The sequence below is a fragment of the Nothobranchius furzeri genome, unplaced genomic scaffold (genome assembly GCF_043380555.1).
Source record: "Nothobranchius furzeri strain GRZ-AD unplaced genomic scaffold, NfurGRZ-RIMD1 Scf020, whole genome shotgun sequence".
Taxonomy (NCBI): Eukaryota; Metazoa; Chordata; class Actinopteri; order Cyprinodontiformes; family Nothobranchiidae; genus Nothobranchius; species Nothobranchius furzeri.
The window spans coordinates 3,985,595-4,008,825 of record NW_027223037.1 but is presented as its reverse complement, the minus strand read 5'-3'; the positions used below and the strand labels follow the sequence as shown (position 1 = coordinate 4,008,825).

General features: G+C 41.3%; 2 protein-coding genes across 4 annotated transcripts in view; one reads left to right on the top strand and one right to left on the bottom strand.

Moving 5' to 3' along the window:
• The window catches only part of LOC107372447 (L-threonine ammonia-lyase), a 73,254-nt gene that overhangs the window by 6,442 nt on the left and 43,581 nt on the right, over positions 1-23,231 (bottom strand). For all 3 annotated transcript variants that reach the window (XM_054734237.2, XM_015940692.3, XM_054734238.2), the window contains exons 6-8: positions 1,589-1,688; positions 1,439-1,514; positions 1,160-1,285 (exon numbers count right to left, since the gene is read on the bottom strand). In XM_054734237.2, coding sequence (XP_054590212.2) covers positions 1,160-1,285; positions 1,439-1,514; positions 1,589-1,688 — 302 coding nt within the window. The remainder of the gene's footprint in view (positions 1-1,159; positions 1,286-1,438; positions 1,515-1,588; positions 1,689-23,231) is intronic.
• On the top strand, positions 17,995-19,131 carry LOC139064402 (E3 SUMO-protein ligase ZBED1-like). Its single transcript, XM_070547730.1, has one exon. It carries the CDS (start codon positions 18,470-18,472, stop codon positions 19,016-19,018), a length of 549 nt encoding a protein of 182 aa, XP_070403831.1. The 5' UTR covers positions 17,995-18,469; the 3' UTR covers positions 19,019-19,131.

Sequence of the window (23,231 nt, the reverse complement as noted above, 5' to 3'; positions counted from 1 at the left end):
AATTTCTAGGCACAGCCGTGGTGTGGAGTGTGTCGAGTTTGGTGGCAGGAGAATCTCGTCTCTGCTTTTTGCAGATGATGTGGTCCTCCTAGCTTCATCCAGCTCTGACCTTCAGCTCTTGCTGGCTAGGTTCGCGGCTGAGTGTGAAGCGGCTGGGATGAGGATCAGCACCTCCAAATCTGAGACCATGGTTCTCGACCGGAATAGGGTGGCTTGCCAACTCCGGGTCGGGGGAGAGGTCCTACCTCAAGTGGAGGAGTTTAAGTATCTCGGGGTCTTGTTCACGAGTGAAGGTAGGAGGGATCGGAGATCGACAGGCGGATTGGTTCAGCATCTGCAGTGAAGCGGACGCTGAGCCAATCTGTTGTGGTGAAGAGGGAGCTGAGCCAGAAAGCCAGGCTCTCGATTTACCAGTCGATCTACGTCCCAATCCTCACCTATGGTCATGAGCTTTGGGTAATTACTGAAAGAACGAGATCGCGGATACAAGCGGCCGAAATGAGTGTCCTCCGTAGGGTGGCCGGGCTTAGCCTTAGAGATAGGGTGAGGAGCTCGGACATTCGGGAGGGACTCGGAGTAGAACCGCTGCTCCTCCGGATCGAAAGGAGCTAGTTGAGGTGGTTTGGGCATCTGGTCAGGATGTTTCCTGGACGCCTCCCCGGGGTGGTGTTTCGGGCATGTCCTGCCGGCAGGAAGCCCCCGGGTCGACCCAGGACACGTTGGAGAGGTTACATCTCCAATCTGGTCTGGGAACGCCTTGGGGTCCTGCCGGAGGAGCTGGTGGAGAAGGCCGGGGAGAGGACGGTCTGGAGCTCCCTAGTTGGGATGCTGCCCCCGCGACCCGGATAAGCGGAGGAAGACGACGAGAAGGCTCTTAAAACTATTGAAATATGTAAACTTTTTAATGTTTGCATTTGAATACTAATACCCCTATTATGATCTACCATTATAATTATTTTATTTTTTGTAATTATTATTATTATTTTATTTTTCTATGTTCTTCTTTTCCATTCTATCTTTCCTGCTAAGCACTCTTCTAGATATAAGATTCACATTGTAACTGTTACCAAAGCTCATATATGTGTATTTGTGAATAACTTTATTTAAAAAAAGTTCTGAATAAAAACATTTATTTTACTTTAAATATGAGGCGACTCACTTTTTCCCTCTTAGCTCTGGTAGATTTCCAGCCAATATGGCCGCCAGTCCCATGGCTCCTTCTGCGTCGACTGTGGAGCGTTCAAACTCCTGGAACCTCAACATGGCCACCAGGGAGTGATCCTCACTGGGAACCGGATAACGGATGATGTTCAGATAGCAGCTGGTCAGAACCAAGCTTGCTTTGGAGCAGGTATTAGAGCGATGTCAGTGATTAAAGAAAAGTTCCTCGCCCTGTTTCCCACATTTAAACGTAATAAACAAACACTTGTTGCCGTACCTGACAGACAGAACCTTATCCACCAGTTTCTTTGCCAGCTGGAACGTGTTGACGCCGAGCGAACGCTCCATCAGACCTGAGGGCAGACGCATCATCATCACATCTTTATAAAGAAAACCCACAGCTGTGGTGCTGAGGAGGAAGATGTACCCTCATAAAGCTTCTGTTCGGGGCTGCTGTGGACGTTTGGAACAGGAGAGTCGGTTTTCAGAGACTGAAGCAGCAAAGGGAAGCCTTCTGGTTCGACTCCCTGTTAAAATAAGTGAGTGAATTTTATTTATACACTCATCACAGACAGAAAACCACAAAGTGCTTCACGTAGATCCCAACAAAACAAATACTAACGTCATAAAATCAAAATGATAAAAACAAAGTCTTAAAATATCATTAAAAATAAGAAAATAAAACTTTTAGGTAAAAGCAGCTTTAAATAAAAGGGTCTTCAGCTGATTTTTAAAAGTGTCCAGACTATCAATCCTACGTAAGGATAAAGGAAGATCATTCCAGAGTCGGGGTGCAACATCCTGAAAGGAGCGATAACCTCGACTTTTATATCTGGTCTTTGGAACTTGTAAAAGGTTCTGGTGGGTGGACCTGAGGGCTCGGGTTGGAGCATAAGGCTTTAACAGTTCAGTAATATAAGGAGGAGCTTGACCATGTAGAGCCCTGAAAGTTCTAGTCAGGACTCTAAAATGAACTCTAAAGCTAACGGGTAACCAGAGGGTGTATGTACAGTTGAAAAAAACAGTGGACCCAAAACAGAGCCTTGGGGTACCCCACAGTCCAGGGGCCTCATTTATCAAGCTTGCTTACTTACAAAATGGGGTCAGAAAACTGCGTAAGCAACTTTCCACGCAAACTTTGGGATTTATGAAAGAAATCTTGGCAGAAAAATGTGCACAACTTTAAGTTGACTAAGGAACTGGCTTACGCACATGTTGGACATGGAGAGCACCTGCAGTGCTGCTGCCGAGAAGGATAACATTATGAAATCCTGCAGCATTATAACTTGTACTGCTTCATTTTCTCACAGAACAAGACCCCCCACACGCAGACACACACACACACAGAGCCTGAAGCACAGAATACGGAATGCAGAATATCAGCAGGGGGACAGATTGAGACAGAATGTCATGCGTCTGTGACAGTGTGAGCGTCCTGTCACTGTGACCCGACTGATCATGCACCCTGGCTACTTGGTCAAGGGAGATCTTCGTTTGGCTGACTGGTTAGCACGTGTGACTTTTACTCGGGAGTCTCTGGATCGAATCCCGATTAGACCATTTGTTTTATATCCAGCACAGATCTCTCTGAAGAATTCACAACATTGACAGCTTCAGCAACGCTGTGCCACTCTGTGGATTTTCTCTTATTTGTTTTGCAAAAGCACTTCTTTTCATTTCTCCACCTCACCCACAAGTACCTCAACTTCTGCTTCTGTGAAATTGCGCTTCCTTGATCTGCCTTGATCTATGGTCGCCATCGCCATTGGCGGAGCGCTGCAACAGCCGGCTTATGTATATGCATGAGATCCACAAGGCACCTTGCATTGACTATTTATCGCAGTAAGTGGGCGTGGTGAGGGCGGGATGTGACTAAAAAGCAGCTGAGAACCTTTCTAGATAGTTTCCGATTTATGAAGCGGAGATTGCGTGCAGCTGTGCGTACTCCATGTTTGATAGATCACAAACCTACTTGGCGTAAGTACATGTTTTTGCTGAGCTTAAGTACGGTTTTAGTAAGGATTCTATGCAATGTTTGATAAATGAGGTCCGTACAATCTGACATGATGTGGTTTATACAGACACTGTAACTTATGTTAGAAAGGTACGATCTAAACCAGTCTAGAACAGTTCCAGAGATCCCCACCGAGGCACCAAGTCTGTTAATTAAGGTGCTGTGATCAACAGGGTCAGAAGCTGCAGATCTAACAATACTAACACCGTGAGTTCCCCGTTGTCTGCAGCCATCACCACTTTAAGCAAAGCTGTTTCTGTTGAATGCGTTTCACCAAAACCAGACTGGAATTTATCAAAACTGTTGTGTAGTTCCAGAAAAGTAATCAGCTGATCTGCCACAACCTTTTCCAATATTTTAGAGATAAAGGGTCATTTAGAAATGGGTCTGTAGTTTTTAGGCTGAGATGAGTCTAGGCTTGTTTTTAAGGATAGGTTCAATAACTGCATGTCTGAAAACAGATGGTACAGAGCCAGATTGTAGGGATAAATGAATAAAATCTAAAATGCATGGGCCAATTTGGTCAAACATCTTAAACACGGTGGAAGAGATAATATCAGCAGGGCATGAGGTTGGTCTTATGTGTTTCTAAATGAGGCACATGTTCTGGAAATCTACTGGAGTAAAGACAGACCATGATTGGGAGGAAGGTGGGTGGATTGGGGAGGGGGGTAGGAAGTAGATGGGGCTGATATTTCTGACTTTATTCTCAAAGAATGCTAGAAAGTTGTTACAGTCAGACCTTGAGTAAATTGGCATAAGAGGGGCGTGACGTGAAACAATCTGCTTTATGGTGTCAAACAGGACTTTAGAGCCATTTTTGTTTACAGCAATCAGCTGAGCAAAGTAAGTGTCCCTGGAATTTTTCACCATCTCATTCAGAGAGGTTATCAGTTGTTTAAAGTGCAGCCTGTGACTTTCTAATCTAGTTGACTTCCAACATCTATCGGCTCTGCGGCACGTCCTTCTGAGACTGTAAATGTTTTGATTAATCCAAGGACTTTTCCTGCTGTTAAATAAAACAATCTGCTTAACGGGAGCCACTGTGTCTAAGACACTGCAGCATTGCTTGTTCAATGATTGGATGAATAAACTTGGATCGTCACCCTGAACTGAGCTGCTGTCTAATAATCTAGAATATCCATCCACTGCTGACTGACTGATGATGTGCCTCTCTGATTTCTGTTTGAGGGACAGGATCAGTGTTAGATTGGACATTAACACAATGCAGCCATGGTCACTCACACGAACCTGGTTAACATGCACATGGCTGATGTTCAGTCCCAAACAAAATACAAGGTCTAGAGTGTGTCCCATTTTGAGTGTGGGGCCTGAATCGTGCTGCTCTAAGTTAATAATAGATATGAACTCCACTGCTTTGCTACAAGTGGGATCATTAAAGTGTAAGTTAAAGTAACCAAGAATTAAATCTTTTCCTAGTTTGATCATTGATAGAAATTCTGCAAATTCAGAGAGAAAAGGGCCAGCTGGACCGGGAGGTCGGTAGATTACAGCACAGTAAAATACATTTTGTAACCCTACTTTGATGACCTGATGTTCAAAAGTTTTAAAGGGGCCATTTTTCACCAGATTACAGACATGTTTGTCCTTAAAGACCTCAACCACGACGTGACGGGTGTGGTGAGGTAAACACAGAGTTATTTGGTGGACATATTTCATTAAAGTGTACAAAGTGTCCATCTTGCTGCCACGTCTCAGTAAGAAATGAATAGTCCAACTTTTCTCTGGTGAACAGCTCATTTAAAATAAACGGTTTGTTTGAGATGGAGCGGGCGTTTAACAGAGAACACTGAACTGGATCCTAGAGAACATCTGTCTTCTAAACCTGTTAGAGAGGGATGGGTCGTAAACATCTGGTGTTCGGGGTTCTCCGGCCACGAATACAGTTTATGTCTTTGCTGGTTGATAAATGAACTGGAATAAGAAGACTTTGGGATTTGTCAGCAGAAGACAACATTTTGGGGATTGTGATCTTTGGAAGACACACAGATGACTGTTGCATCGTGGGAGGACTGTAGGGGTGATGTTATTTGTAGAGGAGGTGTGAGCGATGGCCGAAGAAGGTGAAGACGGCTGGCATGAACGTCACTAGGATTGAGATATGGGGGGGGGGGGGGGGGGCTTAGCCCCAGGAGCTTGACCTTGAACGTTTTTTGTCACACCCTGCAAAAACTTTGTCAATTAATTCATTATCTGAAGAACTTTTAACAAAACACTTTCTTTTCTTTTCCTACCTTTGTGCATTTTCTCTCTTCTATTTATAAAAAAATAACACTTAATCAGTTAATTAGTGGGGTCTATGTTGAAGAAAGATTTTATGCAAGTCCATTAAAAATTAGATATGTTATATTTCCAAATAAAGCTATTCATTTCAGTCTACTGCACTTAACAGGGGGAAATGTTGTAGTCATTTATTTAATTTGTTTAATTACAACTTGTTTAATTATAAATGTTACTGAAATGTGACAATAAAGAACAAATGAATAATTTTCAAACTTTTATTCTGCCAAATGAGTGTGCAGTCGACAGTTTTAATATATGAATAACACTGCTATGATATGGAATAAAGGAGTATGTAATTAACTATTACAAGACAAAATAACAGTATATATAAAAATATCCAGCAAGCAGTAGAACTTATAATACAGAAAGTCAACTATACAGATACAACTTGACATAAGGTTGCAGGTCAGATGATAATTAGTTTTTTTTTTTTTTTTTTATCAAGGTCTCTTACCTGTTCACTCCTAAATAGAAAACTGTTCAATTTTGCTTGGGAACTTTGTGCTCAGGTAAATGCTCATAACGGTGCGCTCGCCCCTGTTTTCGCTGTAGATCACTGACCTTGACCATGCAGATCTCCTCAGCATCAACCACCTGGTCTCTCTCCTGTTCCTCACTCACTCTCTTAAAAAAATCTTCGTATATCCATCTGGCCAACAAATTGAAAAACATTTTCAATTTCTAATGCCAAAACAAATGCTACTATGCCATTTAGTTTTCACTCACAATAATTGAAACAGCCATTAGTGGATAAATGGGACAGAATATGGACAACTGTTAGCCTAATATAGCCTATGTTTTGTTGCTCATGATGATGGCATTTTCCATAACGTCACATCGAGCAGCCAAAATTTATGTTAAAGTTAGATGAGTACAATATCTCCTTTCTTTACCATAGGTAAACATAGCAAATATTAAGCAAGTGACAACCCACATGGAAAGAAGTCATATAAACATATAGGTTTTAATATATGTTTTGATATAGCTTTTATATATAATATATGTGACATATATAAAACTGGCTGTTTACTATATTATAGATACATATATGTACCTATAATATATATATTATAGAAAATATATATAATATAGAAAAATGGTCAATAATATACACATTCGGCCATGTTCTGATTCAGGTTTTTAGTGTGGAGTGATTTTTGTGCCACCAACTGGAGCGTGCAGTGCTAAATCTGCAAGAGCACAACCTGCTCTGCAGTCGTATGCAGCCCTCTCTCTGCATGCTGAACTCCGTCTCTGCCTGCACAAATCTCCCTGTTGTTGCTCAAATTGCAATTTACAAAGCAATGTAGCCTCTCCGTCAGCCAATCAGACAGCTCTCCATTATGCAATCAAAGCATGTCCAGGAAATACTGCCAGGAAAATTGCACTTTTTTTCAGATAAAGAGGACTTTATATAATTATATTTAATTAGGTTGATTAACCCCCCTCTTTTCCTGGGACATTTCCACTGTTCACTTCCTTTTACACATCAAGGGATCATTTATGTCTGACCAAACAGAGAAGAAACACTTTATATGTTGAAATTAAAGTCCTCTTTAACTGAAAAGAGTGCAATTTAACTGTTTTAGGAATGGGCAATGTGTCTTTTCTGGAAGTCAAATATGGTCACCCTAATCATGACACATGAATTACAACAAAGTATTTTGCAGGCAGTGGATGGTAACTGGTAGCTAACCAGCAGCAGAAAGCAGTTCAATAAGCTGTTAAATGGGTGTTTTTCTGTAAAGCAGTGTTTCCTGGACATGCTTTGATTGGATAAAACAGAGCTGTCTGTGATTGACTGTTGGAGAGGCTACTTGTTGAAAGAAGGGAGAGATTTGCATACGCAGAGACAGAGTTGTGCCCACAGAGAGGGCTGCAGCTCCTGCACACAAGCGCAGAGCAGGTTCTGTTTGTGCAGACTCATTACTGTACGCTCAAGTTGGTGGCACTAAGTCACTCAATGAAGTGGCTGGCTCGTTAATCATGTCACTTCAGGGGAGTTTTCTGACCATTTTACTTGACATCAAAGCTTTTCATTATGGTTTGCGGCATATAAACATGCTAGCGGAGTTAGCGTTAGCATGTCGGTGCGGTAGCATTTTCTGAAGTCTGAACTATATCCTTGAAATGTTAACGGTGTGCTGCTGTTGCTGTCTTACCCTAATGTGATGTTGAGTGACTTACATGAGCGCTGAGCAGGGTTTGCTCCTCAATATATAGGTTTTGCTGTATCGCCCCTGCCCCTGACTTGTCAACAAAGCTGCCGGGCTTAAGGGGAGGAAGTCCTTTCTTGATACTTCCTGTGTGCGACGGTGTAGTTCTATATTCATTAATTATTATTTCTGTTTCAGACTAAAAAAACTCATGTACCAACTACACGTGTCGTGATTGTGTTGAGCATGTAGATGTGAACAAATAAAAAAAAGTTAACTGAAAAAAAAATTATAGGGGGGCTTGTGATTATTTTAGGGGGGCTTCAGCCCCCCTAAAACGTACCTAACGACGTCAGCGACGGCTGGGATGTAAACCATCATGTCTGTGAAAGGGAATCCACCATAGATCTATATCTATGGAACTGCACAGCATACAGGATGTTAGTGGTTAGCATGTTGGTTAGGGTGAATAACATCTCGCCTGAAAAAGGAGAAACAGTTCCAAAACAGGTTAAAATTATCAATGAAACCAAAAAGACCTGCAAGCAAACTAAAGCCAGGAGTGGAGAGAGAACAGACGGCTAAAATGTCCATATCCACGATAAACGGTGGGGATCGGGCCAGACATGAAAACAGCCATTCTGCTCTTCAGAACTTTAAAGAGACCAACCAACCTCCCCACCTAGTGGACACATGTTGTGTGATGTCAGAAGTCTGTTGCATTTCTGTCTGAGGTGGTTTTTGCATAGCAAAGCTGCCCTGCCTGTGGAGGGTAACTCTGAAGTGCCATTTTTTCCTCCACCTGACTCAATCCTCATATAAACCCTCTGATCTCTATTAAGGTAGCTCGACTCGGGGTGCGAATGACCAGTCACCAATTCTTGTTATGTGTCTATGTCTATGTATGTCTGATCTCAGAATTGTGTGTACTGAAACTCTGATTTCCCTCTCGGATTAACAAAGTATCTTTGAATTGAAATGGGTCCCATTTTGGTTTGTGTGGTTTTGCCATAGTGTGATCTAAGGCTGGGCAATAAATCGAAAATGTATCATTATCGAAACTTTTGACTCTTATCGAGAATTTTTCCCATGTCAATAAATTTGATAATAAAAAATGAAAGATGTGTATAGGTTGGCAACGTTCGTCTCCCTTTAAGAAGCCGTACCACCTTGAGAAAATGTGACTAAGTGATTCATGTGACAGCCCCATCTAGTGGACAACTTTTGTCTGCACATACCTGTAGTTATCGTCCATTTATCGTTATCAAGGTGAAGTCCTCAATATATCGTGATATTGGTTTTAGGCCATATCGCCCAGCCCTAGTGTAACGTCATCGGTAGGTACAGATCTCCTGTCCTCTTCTTTGGAAATGGAAATATGGTCACCCTAATTTTAGATCCAATCCCAACCAAATTATTTAAAGAAGCATTTCCTTTGGTTACTGCCCCCATTCTAGATATAATCAATCTACCCTTAGTAAATGGATACGTACCACAGGATTTTAAGGTTGCTGTAATCAAACCTTTACTTAAGAAGCCTTCTCTGGATCCAGATGACCCAATGAATTATAGACCAATATCTAACCTTCCATTTTTATCCAAAGTCCTGGAGAAAATAGTGGCCAACCAAGTATGTGAGCATTTAAACACTAATGATCTGTTTGAGGAATTTCAGTCTGGTTTAAGAGAGTATCACAGCACTGAAACTGCATTATTGAGAGTTACAAATGATATTCTCATGGCCTCAGATAAGAATCTTGCGTCTGTTCTAGACTTGTTAGATCTCAGTGCTGCCTTTGACACAGTTGATCACAATGTTCTTTTAGAAAGACTTGAACATGTTGTAGGGATCAAAGGAACAGCGCTAGGCTGGTTTAAATCCTACCTGACAGATTTCATTTTGTTAATGTACATGTACACATTGTTAATGAACCCGTGGCTCTGGGGCTGCAAGCGGCTTCTTCATCCATCTGATGTAGCTCTCTGTGCTTGTAAATTAATGAACGAATATTTAATAAACATTAATTTTATTCTACTGCATTCTTTTTTAATATGTATGCCAATTCTAAATGTAAAGATTGTCATCTTTTAAAATCTAAACAAAAATGATAAAGACCTAATATAACAGGTCACCTGCTTGTGCGTAATCAAATGTCTCTATAGGCACTTTCTGAGCCAAAAGGGATATGAGATTCTTGACTTTTGCCTCAGACAGGCTCATGGATGCGTCGCCACATTGGAGACAGGAACAAGCACTATTCAACCAAAGTTTTATCATCAGGAAACATCCTCTAAGTGACAAGTCTCTCTGAGAGACAGGGTTTGGAAAACAGAATGTTTTTCAGGCAAGTTTTCCTCTCCACTCTCGCTGCATGCTTGCTTAGTATGAGGATTGCTGTAAAGACTCTGACACTAGTCAGTGACTCGATGCAACCTGCTGGATTCCTTCTATAAAAGACATTTACCCTCAAGGTCACACTCTGCAGATTGGTTCATGCTAACAGCCCTGCACGACGAGATGCTTTATTGCTGCTATTCCTAATTTTTGCTGCACAAATCTTCTCGCTGGTGTTGCATTTAGCTGCTGCTTACTTTAGCTAAACGCACCCAAACGTTTGAGTTTTTTAGCATTTTCATCCATGAACTGCAGAGAAGTGTTGAAAGGAGATGCGTCTCCTCCACTCATAACGTGACTCGGGATCAGTCATGTGACCCGTGGTGGCACATCGGGACATTTGAGCACTTTTTTCTGATATCGGTACCTACCAGATGTTTCCACTCAGTCCCAAAGAGGTCCAGAGTTCTGACACCCAGCCCTAGGCACCAGTCAACCTTTCTCGTGGTCTGCTGACATTTTCCTGGTTTCTCCTCTGCTGGAGGTCTGTGTGGTATGTGTTGTTTACCGTTTAGCATCACTACTGTAGCGCGGGAGCTGAATACGTCACGTGTTCGGAGCATTTAGACCCAGGGCTGCGCTGCATTCACAATTATTGGTTTCGCCACTCTTTATTTATGCTATGTTATCTAATAGAAATGATTGTGGCTGACAAATACAGTACGGAGAATTTTTACACACATTTTAAGCCCAGTTGTCAAAATTCAAGACTTTTTAAGGTATTATTTACAATTTCCTAAATTCAATTCTTTGAAGACTTTTTAACACCCCGCAGGAACCCGGTGTTTCAAGAGCAAGTAACGCCTAAATTAACTATTTTTTTGTTGATAACCTGTGTAGATGACAGGGGTTTTCCTGCGTTCAAATTTGCATGGCAGCCGCCTCCAGCTATTTTTGTGCCGCCCCAGCCTGATTTCACTCTGTCCCAGCTATATGGATGTTATTTTAACAGCAGTTGCAGCATTGCACCACTATAGGGGCGCTGTATAAACAGTTGGTACATATCTATGGTTGGTGCTACTGTAGGCGGACCATACGTCCTCTTTCCCCCAGACATGTCCACTTTTCACACTCTGTCCGGGGCGTCCGGTTCCTACATTAATCAAAATGTCCAGTTTTTCATCCAAGAGCAGGGATCGAGTTATGGGGGCTAGATATCTTTCAGGGAAAGATCCAGTTTCTGCCTGTATTACAATATGGACTCTCAGCGTAGCAGGATTCTGTTGTGCGGAGAGGACGCAGAGCGCTGATCGTTGGCGCGCTTACTGCGTCCGGCACACGATACATTTTCAAGGTGGCGCAACAAAACTATTATTAACACATGATCGTTCATATCTGTTTATATCCTCTGGTACTCTTGTCTTTTAATCGTTCCTGACGTGCTCTGCTCATGGTGTGCTGCGGTGATTTCACCTCACTGACGCAGCATCAAAACGCGCTCTCCGCTTTGCGGTCAGGAGATCCCTTTGATCTGCTCAAAAGTAACTGATGAGGTGAAAAAGTAAGAATCCAGGCAGCAGTTTTTCTGGAGAGTTTAGAGGAGATGCAGGAAGATGAGAGACAGACAGAACAGGAAAATAGTTACATAAAAACAAGCGCTGACGTCGTTAGGTCCGTTTTAGGGGGGCATCAGCCCCCCTAAAATAATCACAAGCCCCCCTATCATTTTGAGTTCTTTTAGGGCTGGGACCTTAACACGTTATTATGATTAATTAGAAAAAACGACACGTTAAAAAAATTCCACGCATTTAATCGCAGCTTGCATTTCGAGCACGGCGGAACCTTTGTCATTGCACGACTTCCTCGTAGACAGAATATCACTGACGCACACAACAATGCACAGTGCTAATGGCTACTAACGGAATAAAAACGGAAAGAAGTTGCCTTGCTTGGACTGATGCAGGATTTAGGAAACACGTCCGCCTCTTTTCTTAACTTGAAAAAAAAACTTCCAGACAACAACGGAGTCCGTGTCGCGGACATTTTTCAGAGATCATCTCTGCTGCAGCTGCCCGATGTCACCGGAAACTTTACAAAAGTTGCGGTAAGCTATATTTTTAACATTTACGTAACATCTGTGCAGCGCTGAAAGCACCAGACAGAATAATTCTGTGCCCTAACAGTAGTTTATGAAAGTAGTCAGACAAACGAGAGGCACCTGGCTGCCGCTGGGAGAACGCTCCGTGTTCTCACTACTCTGTAAACAATCACAAACAACGTGTCTTAAAGTTGAAAACAGAAGTTTAAGTTAAAACAGAAACACTCTGAAACTTTTCTGATGATTTTCTAAACAATTCTGTCGGGGAGTTATACGTTTCTGAGACGAGTCACTGTCTAAACATCATCACATGCATTACTATCATTAAGCAGCGAGGTGTGTTGAAGCTGTCATCAGCTAAGGGGCGGATGCTTAAGTGCATCAGGGGCAGCGAGGAACAAGGAAGTTGTGTTCAGGCTGGAGATCACACCAGATTCGCTGCAGCAGGTGTGAATCTGCGGGTCTTTAGCATCCCCTTCTTAACGTAACATCAGGACTTCCCATGTAGGTCCGCTCACCTGTTCGTCAGATCATTATTTCCTCGCCATGATCTTTTATCATCCCATCAACCTCCAGTCATCCAACTGGAACCAGTTAGTGTTCCTGATCATTCTCAGAATATGTCATGCCTGCTCTGGTGTTAAAAGTTAGTACATTCAAGTCCTAGATCATATTTGTGCCTGTTCTACTGTCATTTTGAAGGATTATTATTTATGTGTTTTTACTACATTATGAGAAGAAATGCTAATAAAATCTCCCAATTATACAAACAAGTGAAACTGGAAAAATTAGAATCTGGTGCAAAGTCAAATTTATTTCAGTCATTCAACTAGACAGAGAGACTATTTAAAGGCTCAGGAACCCTTTGCAGGCATTTTCTATTTGTAATTATAAATTTTAGTTGATTTGGGTCTTGTTTCATATCACACAGTGACATTTGATTAATTAAAATGCAATTTTTATTAAAAGCTTTAGTTTTACAGTAATAACTATGTCTAATGTTTAATTCTCTGTCTCATAATTTTAATTAAGTTTTGCTTTGAGAGCACATTTTCCTGAGCGATTACAATGCGATTAATTTAGATTAATTAATTACAAAGCCTCTAATTAATTAGATTAAAATTTTAATCAAGTCCCAGCCCTCTTTTTTATTTATACTGTTATTTTGTCTTGTAATTGTTAATTACATACTCCTTTATTCCATATCATAGCAGTGTTATTCATATATTAAAACTGTCAACTGCACACTCATTTGGCAGAATAAAAGTTTGACAATTATTCATTTGTTCTTTGTCATATTTCAGTAACATTTATAATTAAGCAAGTTGTAATTAAACAAATGACTGCAACATTTCCCCATGTTAAGTGCAGTAGACTGAAATGAATAGCTTTATTTGGAAATATAACATATCTAATTTTTAATGGACTTATATAAAATCTTTCTTAAACATAGACCCCACTAATGAACTGATTAAGTGTTATTATTTATAAAAAGAAGAGAGAAAATAAACAAAGGTTGGAAAGTAAAAGAAAGTGATAAAATAATAGGTTTTGTTAAATGTTCTTCAGATAATGAATTAATTGACAAAGTTTTTGCAGGATGTGAAAAAAATGTTCAAGGTCAAGCTCCTGGGGCTAAGCCCCCCCCCCTATATCTCAATCCTAGTGACGTCCATGAAAACAAGAAAACAAGCTTGAAAGTAAAATGTAGGTTGATTTATCTCCACTACACATTTTTACCTGTATAAAACAATAAGTTATACACATGTAATATTTATACATCTGATACAATTCAGATCACCTTCAAAACTCAGTCACACACTCAGGGCCATTTCAAAGCATTTCGGGGGCCAAGGCACAACGGAACACCCCTCTAACCCTAACCTGTACATAATAGACATGCCATCATTACATTGTGTAATGGAATGAAATGACTGTTATCCCCTCTCCTCTGCACAGAATTAGTCTGCATGAGATATGGCCTCAAGGTCTCATGCATTTGCTTCTAACCTGCTTCTTTTCAGCTCAACAGAAGAATAAAGAATAGACTCTCTCCTTTTAATTAATCAAAGAACTTTATTTTAATAAGCTAATCACGCAAAGTGTTAGTCAATAAATAAGATGTGACCAATCTGTGAAATCAAAATATTAATTACTTTATTATAATCCTATAGAATATAAAGGTACTATGACTTTAAATGTTCCAATAGGACTGATCTCACGTAGCGTTAAAAGACATGGCACATTACTTTCACTGATCCAATCACAATCTGACAGATCTGAAGGAGGCGTGGTTTTGGTGGGGTTTGGTAAGTGTCAACTTTTCATTCGACAATAAACCAAAACATCCTAAGTATAAAACTATGCCCACATCATCTCTAACGCCAGTTCAAAGTGTTCTAGAGAAGTGCCGGAGTGGCCAATCCGTAACTTTCCTCTTCACCCGAAAGAACCAATGACAAGCTGGATAAAATCTGTTGCCGTTCTAACTGCTGCAACGGTTCCTTTCAGAATAAAAGCTGAACCATCAAGACCCAGGTTTGGGTCTCACCAGACGCCAACAAAACTGTCGTGACCCGGGATTATCTCAAGACTGGTGGTCGGCTGCTGTGGCTGCTCTACAGGCTCCGGCTCTATAAAGGTCAAGCTGGACCTTTACACCTCCTGATCTAGACGGGGACTTCCGCTAAGGGCATGTAGACCGGCAAATGGCGTCAAATGTGTTTATGAATCAAAGCTTAACGCGAAGACATCACCTTCAGTTCCCATCAGAACTAATCGCTTATTTGGATTTGCTGGTTCTGAGCAACATTTCACCCCACACAGGGTATCCGCTGGTCCTTAAAAAGTCTTAAATTAGCTTTTCCAAATTTAAGGCCTATAAGTCCTTAAAAATGACAAATAATCCTTAAAAACAGTTTCCAAAGGTCTTAAATTACCAAAGACCCAATAAACAAGATTCTTTTATTTCTATAAAATGTTCGTGAATTTCTAGTTAGTGTTCGGCATTTTTTGTGTATGATATTGGCATTAGCAGAAACGTACACATTCAGTTGGTTGTGGAAGGGGGCTATTTTTAGATGAGCACATTAGCTGGTTAAGTTAGCGGGAGCTTTGGGCCATGGGGAAGTGCAAATTTAATGTTAACTGGATGGCTAATCCCACGTTCGCGACGTGGTTAGCGCCGGTTCCAGGCAATAACTGCGAGGCCCACTATACTCAGCGCAAAAAGCTTTTTAAACTCGGTTCCATGGGAGTTAAAGCTGTGGAATCGCATATGCACAGCGAGAAGCACAAAGCCGCAGCCAAAACCTGCGAACAGACGAATGCAATTTCTCAGTTCTGCACCGTGTCACCGGTTTTCCCGGCTTCAGAATCTCCAAACCCAGCAGCGACCGCATCAGCATCGGACCTCAGGGGGATTTTTGGACCCACTGCAACTCTTCAGGCAGAGGTACTGTGGTGCCTGCACAGCGTAACAAGACACCAATCCTACGGCGCTAACGAGGGAGTCCGAGATATTTTTAGAGCTAGGTTTCCCGACTCAGAAATAGCTAAAAACTTTACATGTGACAAAACAGCATATGTAGTCAAATTTGGTTTGGCTCCCCACATCATCAAACTCCTTATGGCCGATGTCAACAGAGGCAGTTTTACTTTGATGTTTGATGAAACCCTCAACCAGATGACCAAAACAAAGCAAATGGATCTGCATGTTCGTTACTGGAAAGAGGATCGAGTCCAGTCCAGGTACCTAGGATCACAGTTCATGGGCCATGGAACAGCTAAGGATTTACTACACCACTTTAAAGTAACAAGCCAACACTAGTAAAACACATGTAGCCAATGTTGTCAGAAAATTATGGGTAATTATTGCAATTGTGTTGTTGTAATCCATAAATGGAAATACATTTTATTTTTCAACTAGAATTTTTTTATTTAAAAAAAATTCAATAATATGACTTTTTCAGTGGAGCAATTCAAAGTTTTTCTTGTTTTGATACATCACCTAGCCTAATGCTCAGTTTTTCCTCAGGAATGCTCTCAGCAGCTGGATTTGAAAAAGCTGCTTTCAGTCTCCATGGATGAACCCAATGTAAACTGGAAGTTTTTGGAATTGCTTCAAGAAGAACTGCCTGGTGTTTGGTAAGTCTGTCAACTTTTCATTCGACCATAAACCAAAACATCCGAAGTATAAAACTATGCCCACATCATCTCTAACGCCAGTTCAAAGCGTTCTAGAGAAGTGTCGGAGTGGCCAATCCGTAACTTTCCTCTTCAACCGAAAGAACCAACGACAAGCTGGAGAAAATCTGTTGCTTTTCCAACTGCTGCAACGGATCCTTTCAGAATAAAAGCTGAACCATCAAGACCCAGGTTTGGGTCTTGCTAGATGCCAACAAAACTGCTGTGACCTGGGAGTATCTCAAGACTGGTGGTCGGCTGCCGTGGCTGCTCTACAGGCTCCGGCTCTATAAAGGTCAAGCTGGACCTTTACACCTCCTGATCTAGACGGGGACTTCCGCTAAGGGTATGTAGACTGGCAAATGGCTTTGAATGTGTTTATGAGTCTCCTAATCAAAGCTTAACGTGAAGACATCACCTTCAATTCCCATCAGAACTAATCGCTTCTTCGGAATTGCAGGTTCTGAGCAAAAATACACCTCACACCATTCACCGTCTCATCCACCTTAGTTACACCATACATTTAGTGTCAAAGTTAGTCTAGTTTAATTTGTTTAGTAATAAATTTTTAAACTTGACTCTCTCTTCTGTTGTCTCAGAGTGAATACGAAGCTGTTACCTAATCCTTGCATTAAAAAGTTCTAATCTTCTGGTTTAAATAACCTCACAGATCCATAAGGTTGATTTCAAATTTACTATGGAATCCTACACCTTATGGCTTATTAAATAACATGCAATTTAATTCATTACAGCTAGCAGCAGAAATTAAATGTTATTACCATTTCCAATACAAATAAATGTTAATGAAATGCATTATATTTTACTGCATATATATGTGTGTTATTTTGACTAAGGTGAGTGTTACTGATACAAACCTAAAATGTTACTGAAATGTGAATCAAATATTTAAAAATATTTTAACTATAAATATTAGATGGGAAAAAGGGAAATAAACACTAATCTAATGCATATTATTGAGCCTTTTATAACATTCTGCCTTTAAAAAAGTGAGGCAGTTGAATGCACAGAGTATGTATGTGCTGTTGCATGGTCAGGATGGTACCACCTCTGCCTCAGCTTGAGCCAGGAAAAACTCTGGATGAACACTGGCCTCCAGGTGAGGGAGCCGCACCTCCACCTGGCTCAGCCACTCACCTGCCGATTTGACACATTAGCGCCATCACTGCCTCAGTGCCGCTCTCTCGGTCCGCCAGGCGACGCCTCTTTCAGAAGCGTTTTCCTAACAGGAAGTGTGGATGAAATACGTCTCCACCCAAGCCTCGACTCTCACTTTAAACTTGACTAATATTTTATATTTAAATCTTCAAAAAAAACAAAAACAAAAAAAAACCAGCCAGTCTGTGTCGTTCAACTGGTGGTCCGTGTGAACGTTGTGTAACGAATCTTTAGACAGATTTTAAAACATTCTAATTATTTATGTGCGCATGAACAGAATTGTCATCAGCAGCTTGTGTGTTTCCTCCAGGGCTCTGGTCCAGCAGCAGCTGGACATGTCATTCAGACATGAAGTAAAGAATTTTTAAAAAGCTGCCGTTTCCTGACCAAAAAATAAAAATAAAGCTATTAAAGACACATTCCTCAACCTTTACACCTAAAAGGTATAGCGGAGGATGTTTCTGAATTTCAGGAAAGATCCGCCCGCTCCTCCATCCATCCATCCATCCATCATCATCCGCTTATCCGGAGTCTGGTTGCGGGGGTAGTAGCCTAAGGCGAGAGGCCCAGACTTCCCTCTCCCCAGCCACTTGGGCCAGCTCCTCCAGGGGAATCCCAAGGCGTTCCCTGGCCAGGTGAGAGACATAGTCCCTCCACCGTGTCCTGGGTCTACCTTTAGGTCTCCTCCTGGTTGGACGTGCCTGGAAAACCTCACGAGGGAGGCATCCAGACCAGATGCCCGAGCCACCTCAACTGGTTCCTCTCGATGTGGAGGAGCAGCGGGTCTACTCCAAGCCCCCCCCCCGAATGACCAAGCTTCTCAACCAGCCATTTTCCTCCTCAACCTATCTCTAAGGGAGAGCCCAGACACTCTGCGGAGAAAACTCATTTCGGCCGCTTGTATCCACGATCTCGTTCTGTGGAGTTATTTTGGATTCAAGACAAAAGGCAGTAAAGACTTTGACAAGAGCTATGCAATCTGCAAACTCTGCAGCGCCGGGGTCAAATACTGTGGTAATACGACAAATCTGCGAGCACACATGGCCAGACACCATAGCGATATAGCATCAAATGCTACACTTAAAACGAAGCTCGGTAATACTACTCAAAGGACAATAGTGGAAGTTAACAATTCGAAACTACCAGCGACTTCAACTCATGCAGTCAAGATAACGAAATCAGTACTTGTTTTTATTTGTAAAGACATGCGTCCCCTGAGTGTTGTGGAGAATAAAGGATTTTGTAATATGATTAAAACGTTGGAGCCGCGTTACGCCGTTCCTTCACGACAACACATCACAGACATCGCTCTTCCAAACGTGTACAACGAAGCCAAAGCAACAGTCCTGGACTCTCTCGGCTCAGCAGAGATGGTCGCTTTAATGTGCGATGCTTGGACGTCTAGAGCTACTGAATCGTATGTTACTGTTACAGCACATCACATAAATGATGAGTGGATCCTTCAGTCTCATGTATTACAAACCCGAGCCATGCATGAAACTCACACAGGTGAACACATTGCAGCATTACTGAAGGAGACTGACAGAATGGGGGTTGAACACAAAGAAAGTCGTTATTGTAATAGATAACACACCAAACATGGCTGTCGCGGCCAGACTCGCAGGCATGACGCACATAATGACGCACATACAATGTTTTGCACACAGTCTGAATCTTGCCTCCCAGAAAGCACTAAAAATACAATCTGTGATTCGACTTCTGGGGAGAGTCAGACGAGTAACAGGCTTTTCAGACGCAGCACCACAGCCAGCGATCAGTTGAAGCAGAAACAGCGCCTCCTTCAGTTACCAGCTCACAGACTGACCACGGACATAACCAGATGGAACAGCTCTTATGACATGATAGAACGATTTTTAGAACAGCAACCAGCCATCTGTGCAGCTTTGCTTTCTCCAGACGTCAGGAGTGCAAAAGAAGTCTTCACATTAAATGAATCTGACATCATGTGTGCAGAAGCAGTTGTCAGGGCACTCAAACCGATGAAGGACGCCACCTTTGTGATGTCAGAAGAGAGCGTGCCAACACCGTCTGTCATTGCTCCTCTTCATGCTGTAACATGATGAAGGAACTATTCCTCCAAGGTTATTTAACCTTTTCCACAGTTCCCTTTGACACAGCGCCAGAGTGCATGAAACAGCCACAAGGTCATGCATTCGCTTCTTAACTGTTTACTTTCCAGCAATGAAGACAGAAGATGAAGAGACTCTTTTATTTTATTATATCAAAGAACTCTATTTTCAATAAAGCTAATCAAAACAACTGTTAGTCAATAATACAATGTGACCGATCTGTGAAATCACAATAGTATGATTAATATGTTTAATAATATGACTTAATCTAGTTCACTAGACACACTGATACACCAAGGTAAACAATCACATGACACATTGCTGTACTGATCCAATCAGAACCTTCCCAGTCTGAAGCGTGGCAAAGTCTCTGTGGTGTTTATAAATCTGTCAGCTTTGATTCGTCCAGAATCAAAAACATCCAGATTAATAAAACAGTTCCAACGCCATCTTAAGTTCAGTTCTCAAGATCCCATGAAGTTCACCGCATGTGAAGTGAAGTATGGACAGGCCATCTATACTTCTCTTTTTAAGCTGAGAACCATCAAGCTGGGAAAAATCTGTCGTTACCAACCAAGCAACGGTTCCTTCAGAATAAAAGCTGAACTCGCTGACCCAAGGAGGGTCTCATTTTGATGCTGTGAAACACCTGTCGCTTTTTACCTGGAGACAATCCAAAGACTGGTTTGTCGTACTGTCAACGCTGTTTCATCGGCTCCAGTACCAGAGGAGGGTCGTGGACCTGGCATCTGGATCTGTACGGAGGTCTCAACTCTGAGGGTGTGTGGATGCGACATAAATGGCGTCTCATGTGTTTATGACTACGAGTCTCAAACTCTGATCAGTTAGGAGCAAAACATCATCTCCCATTCAGACTTTGTTTCTCCGGATGCGAGGGTTCTGAATGACACTCATTCACGCACACCAACCATCTCACACCTCATTCCAACAGAACATCCATCATTAAGAGAGTTAGTACTGTTAACTTGTTTAAAATTATTTAGTAATAAATTTCCTTAAACGTTTGAAGGTCTCTCTCTCTTCTCTTGTCTCTCAGGTAATACAAAGTGTTATTATTAAAGTCCCTGTAATAAAAAGATCCAATCTTCTGATTTAAATAAACCAGTGTCCATAAGATGGAATTCATACTCGATATGAATTTTTAATGTCTTATGGTCCTTAATTAAATATAATTAACACTCATTACAATGCCAAGCTCATGATGGGTGCACAAGAAAGCCATGATGATACACCAACAGTTAGGGACATAATGGCTGCCATTGCAGAAGATCTGGGGAAAAGATATGCCAGTGAAAAGGAGACATCACACATGGCCTCAGCTGTTGATCCTCAGTTTAAGGGCCTGCCCTTCCTGTCCGAAGCAGAGACCAGGGACATCTATTCCAGACTGTTGGAGGCAGTGGTTGGCATGATTTAAAAAAAAGTAAGTAAATAACTTATTGAATTTACTTAGAAAAAATGTTTACAAATATAATGCAGATTAGTATGAGGTTTAACCCTAATATTTGCTTGATATTATGTTTTTCAGGTGGAGGAGGAGAATGTTGCAGAGGATGCTCACATCAACGACAGTTGTGCTTCCATCAGTCAGCCACCCCTGAAGAGACCAAGGACCTCATGTGTTTTGGTGGACTTGCTTGGAGCTACATTTCCCTCTACTAGTAGTGACAATACTGAACCAAAATCAGAAAATGAGCTTGCAGCAGGTGAGATCAAGAAATACAGAGGTGAGGCCCCTTTGCCTCTCACAGAAAATCCTCTCAGTTGGTGGAAGAACCACGAACAAGACTATCCTCAGCTCTCCAAAATAGCTAAGAGTTTGCTATGCATTCCTGGCACAAGTGTCTTTACAGAGAGTTTTCTCCTCTGCCGGTGACATAGTGACTGCACAGAGAAGCCTCCTGAAAGCTGAGCATGTAGACCAGCTTGTGTTCCTGCACAAAAATCTGGAGATTTAGAGCTCCAAGGAAACATATGTTCAGATCTGAAAATGTTAAAAGCACATATTTTTGTTCAACCAAAGTAGTACTTGTATTAATGTGGCCAGAAGAGTACATTTATTTTGTTCAGGTTGCACATATCCTATCGTTGGTCAAAATTGCAGTGCTGTACTTTATTTTAATGGCACTTTATAGCATTAGTTTAATGTAAGAAGTTTTCAAGCACTTTATTTTTTGTTTAGTGTATTTTCAGGTGACATAAAAAGTGCTGTTTTGGATGTTGCAAAGTTGGATATGTAGTAGAATAAAAAAAACTGAATGTGAAATTGTTTACATATTTTTTTCATGTTAAAAATACTCGACATTTCACTGAAATGTGTTTGTGTTTGAGGGAATACCTTTTTAATTTATTTTTGATATGACCTCTTTGGATAAGGCAGAGATTAATTTCTCTATTCATTAGTTGTTTCCTCCATTGAAATGCAGATCCCTCAATTTTGCTTCAAATACCTCATGTTAAAGGCACGGTCCGTAAGATGACATCGTCAGGGTGAGGAGGAGGAGATTTTTAAATTCGAACGGCTGTTGCTCACTCCCCCGCCCTTCCTGAAAGAGCCAAAAGCCACACCTCCTAATGTGCACGCGCAGGAAAAGCCGAGTCAACACCAGAGCATAGCTGCTTCATAATAGAGCTGAGTTAGTGTTAGCAATGGAGTTATCTGAGGTAAGAAAGTTGTTTTTAACCAGCACATTAAACACTTACTGTTTACAAAAAGGCATCTTATAAAGAATATCTATAAATATATATTTTAAAATACCAGTAACAGTTGACAATCTATATCGTAAATAAAATGAATCCTATCAAATTGTTAGCATTTTATTACAAGTAACTAGCTTATTTTTAATTGCTTTGCCATTCAAAATGAGATGAATATATCAAAGCATATAATTTATGTGGAAATCATGAATAAACACTGCATTCTGTGTAGTCCTCCTATAATCATGGTTGTTTTCATAGTTTCTGTTTATTGTTGGTTTAGCCCAAATTTTGACTAGATGTAAACCTGATCTGTGTCAAAATTGATTAATATGCAAGAGTACTTTTTATATTAGGATAATTATTGTTATTCTAATACAAATTAGAGTTCAGTGATTGAGGAATCCTCTGAGGAAGCGTTTGAACCTCCTATTGCATCCTCAAGACGTGGTGCAAAAAGGAGATGCCCACCATCATCTCAAAGCATGGTGCATCCAGAGGCCATGGTGCGTCTAGAGGTCGAAGAAGTGCGAGACACTCAGCTGTGGACCTTGGAGATGAAGATCTCTCTCTCTCGAGAGAGAGCGAATAGACTTTGAACGTGTAAGCATAACAAAATTACACTAAATGATCCTAAAATCTGTTGCTGTAGCATCTCTTTCCACTTTTGTAGCAACACATACAGAACCTGAACCCTCAGCAGGCTATTGACATCCTTACCATGGTGCTGGACAGAGACCCTGGAGTTCTCTTTGATGTACTTGCCCTCTCTGGTCCACCTGCCACAACACCTCCAACATCCAATCAACCTTCATGGAGTGTATGCTCCCACTGCAGAGATATGCCAACTGATTTGGAAAAGAAATGCTGCCAACAGCCTCCCCAGACATGTATTTCAACTGTACCACACATGGAGGAGTTTATTCTGCAAAATGGTGTTCTTCGCCTGGCCAGAACATTGTAGAATGAGTTTCGAGCAGTTTATGATGACCCG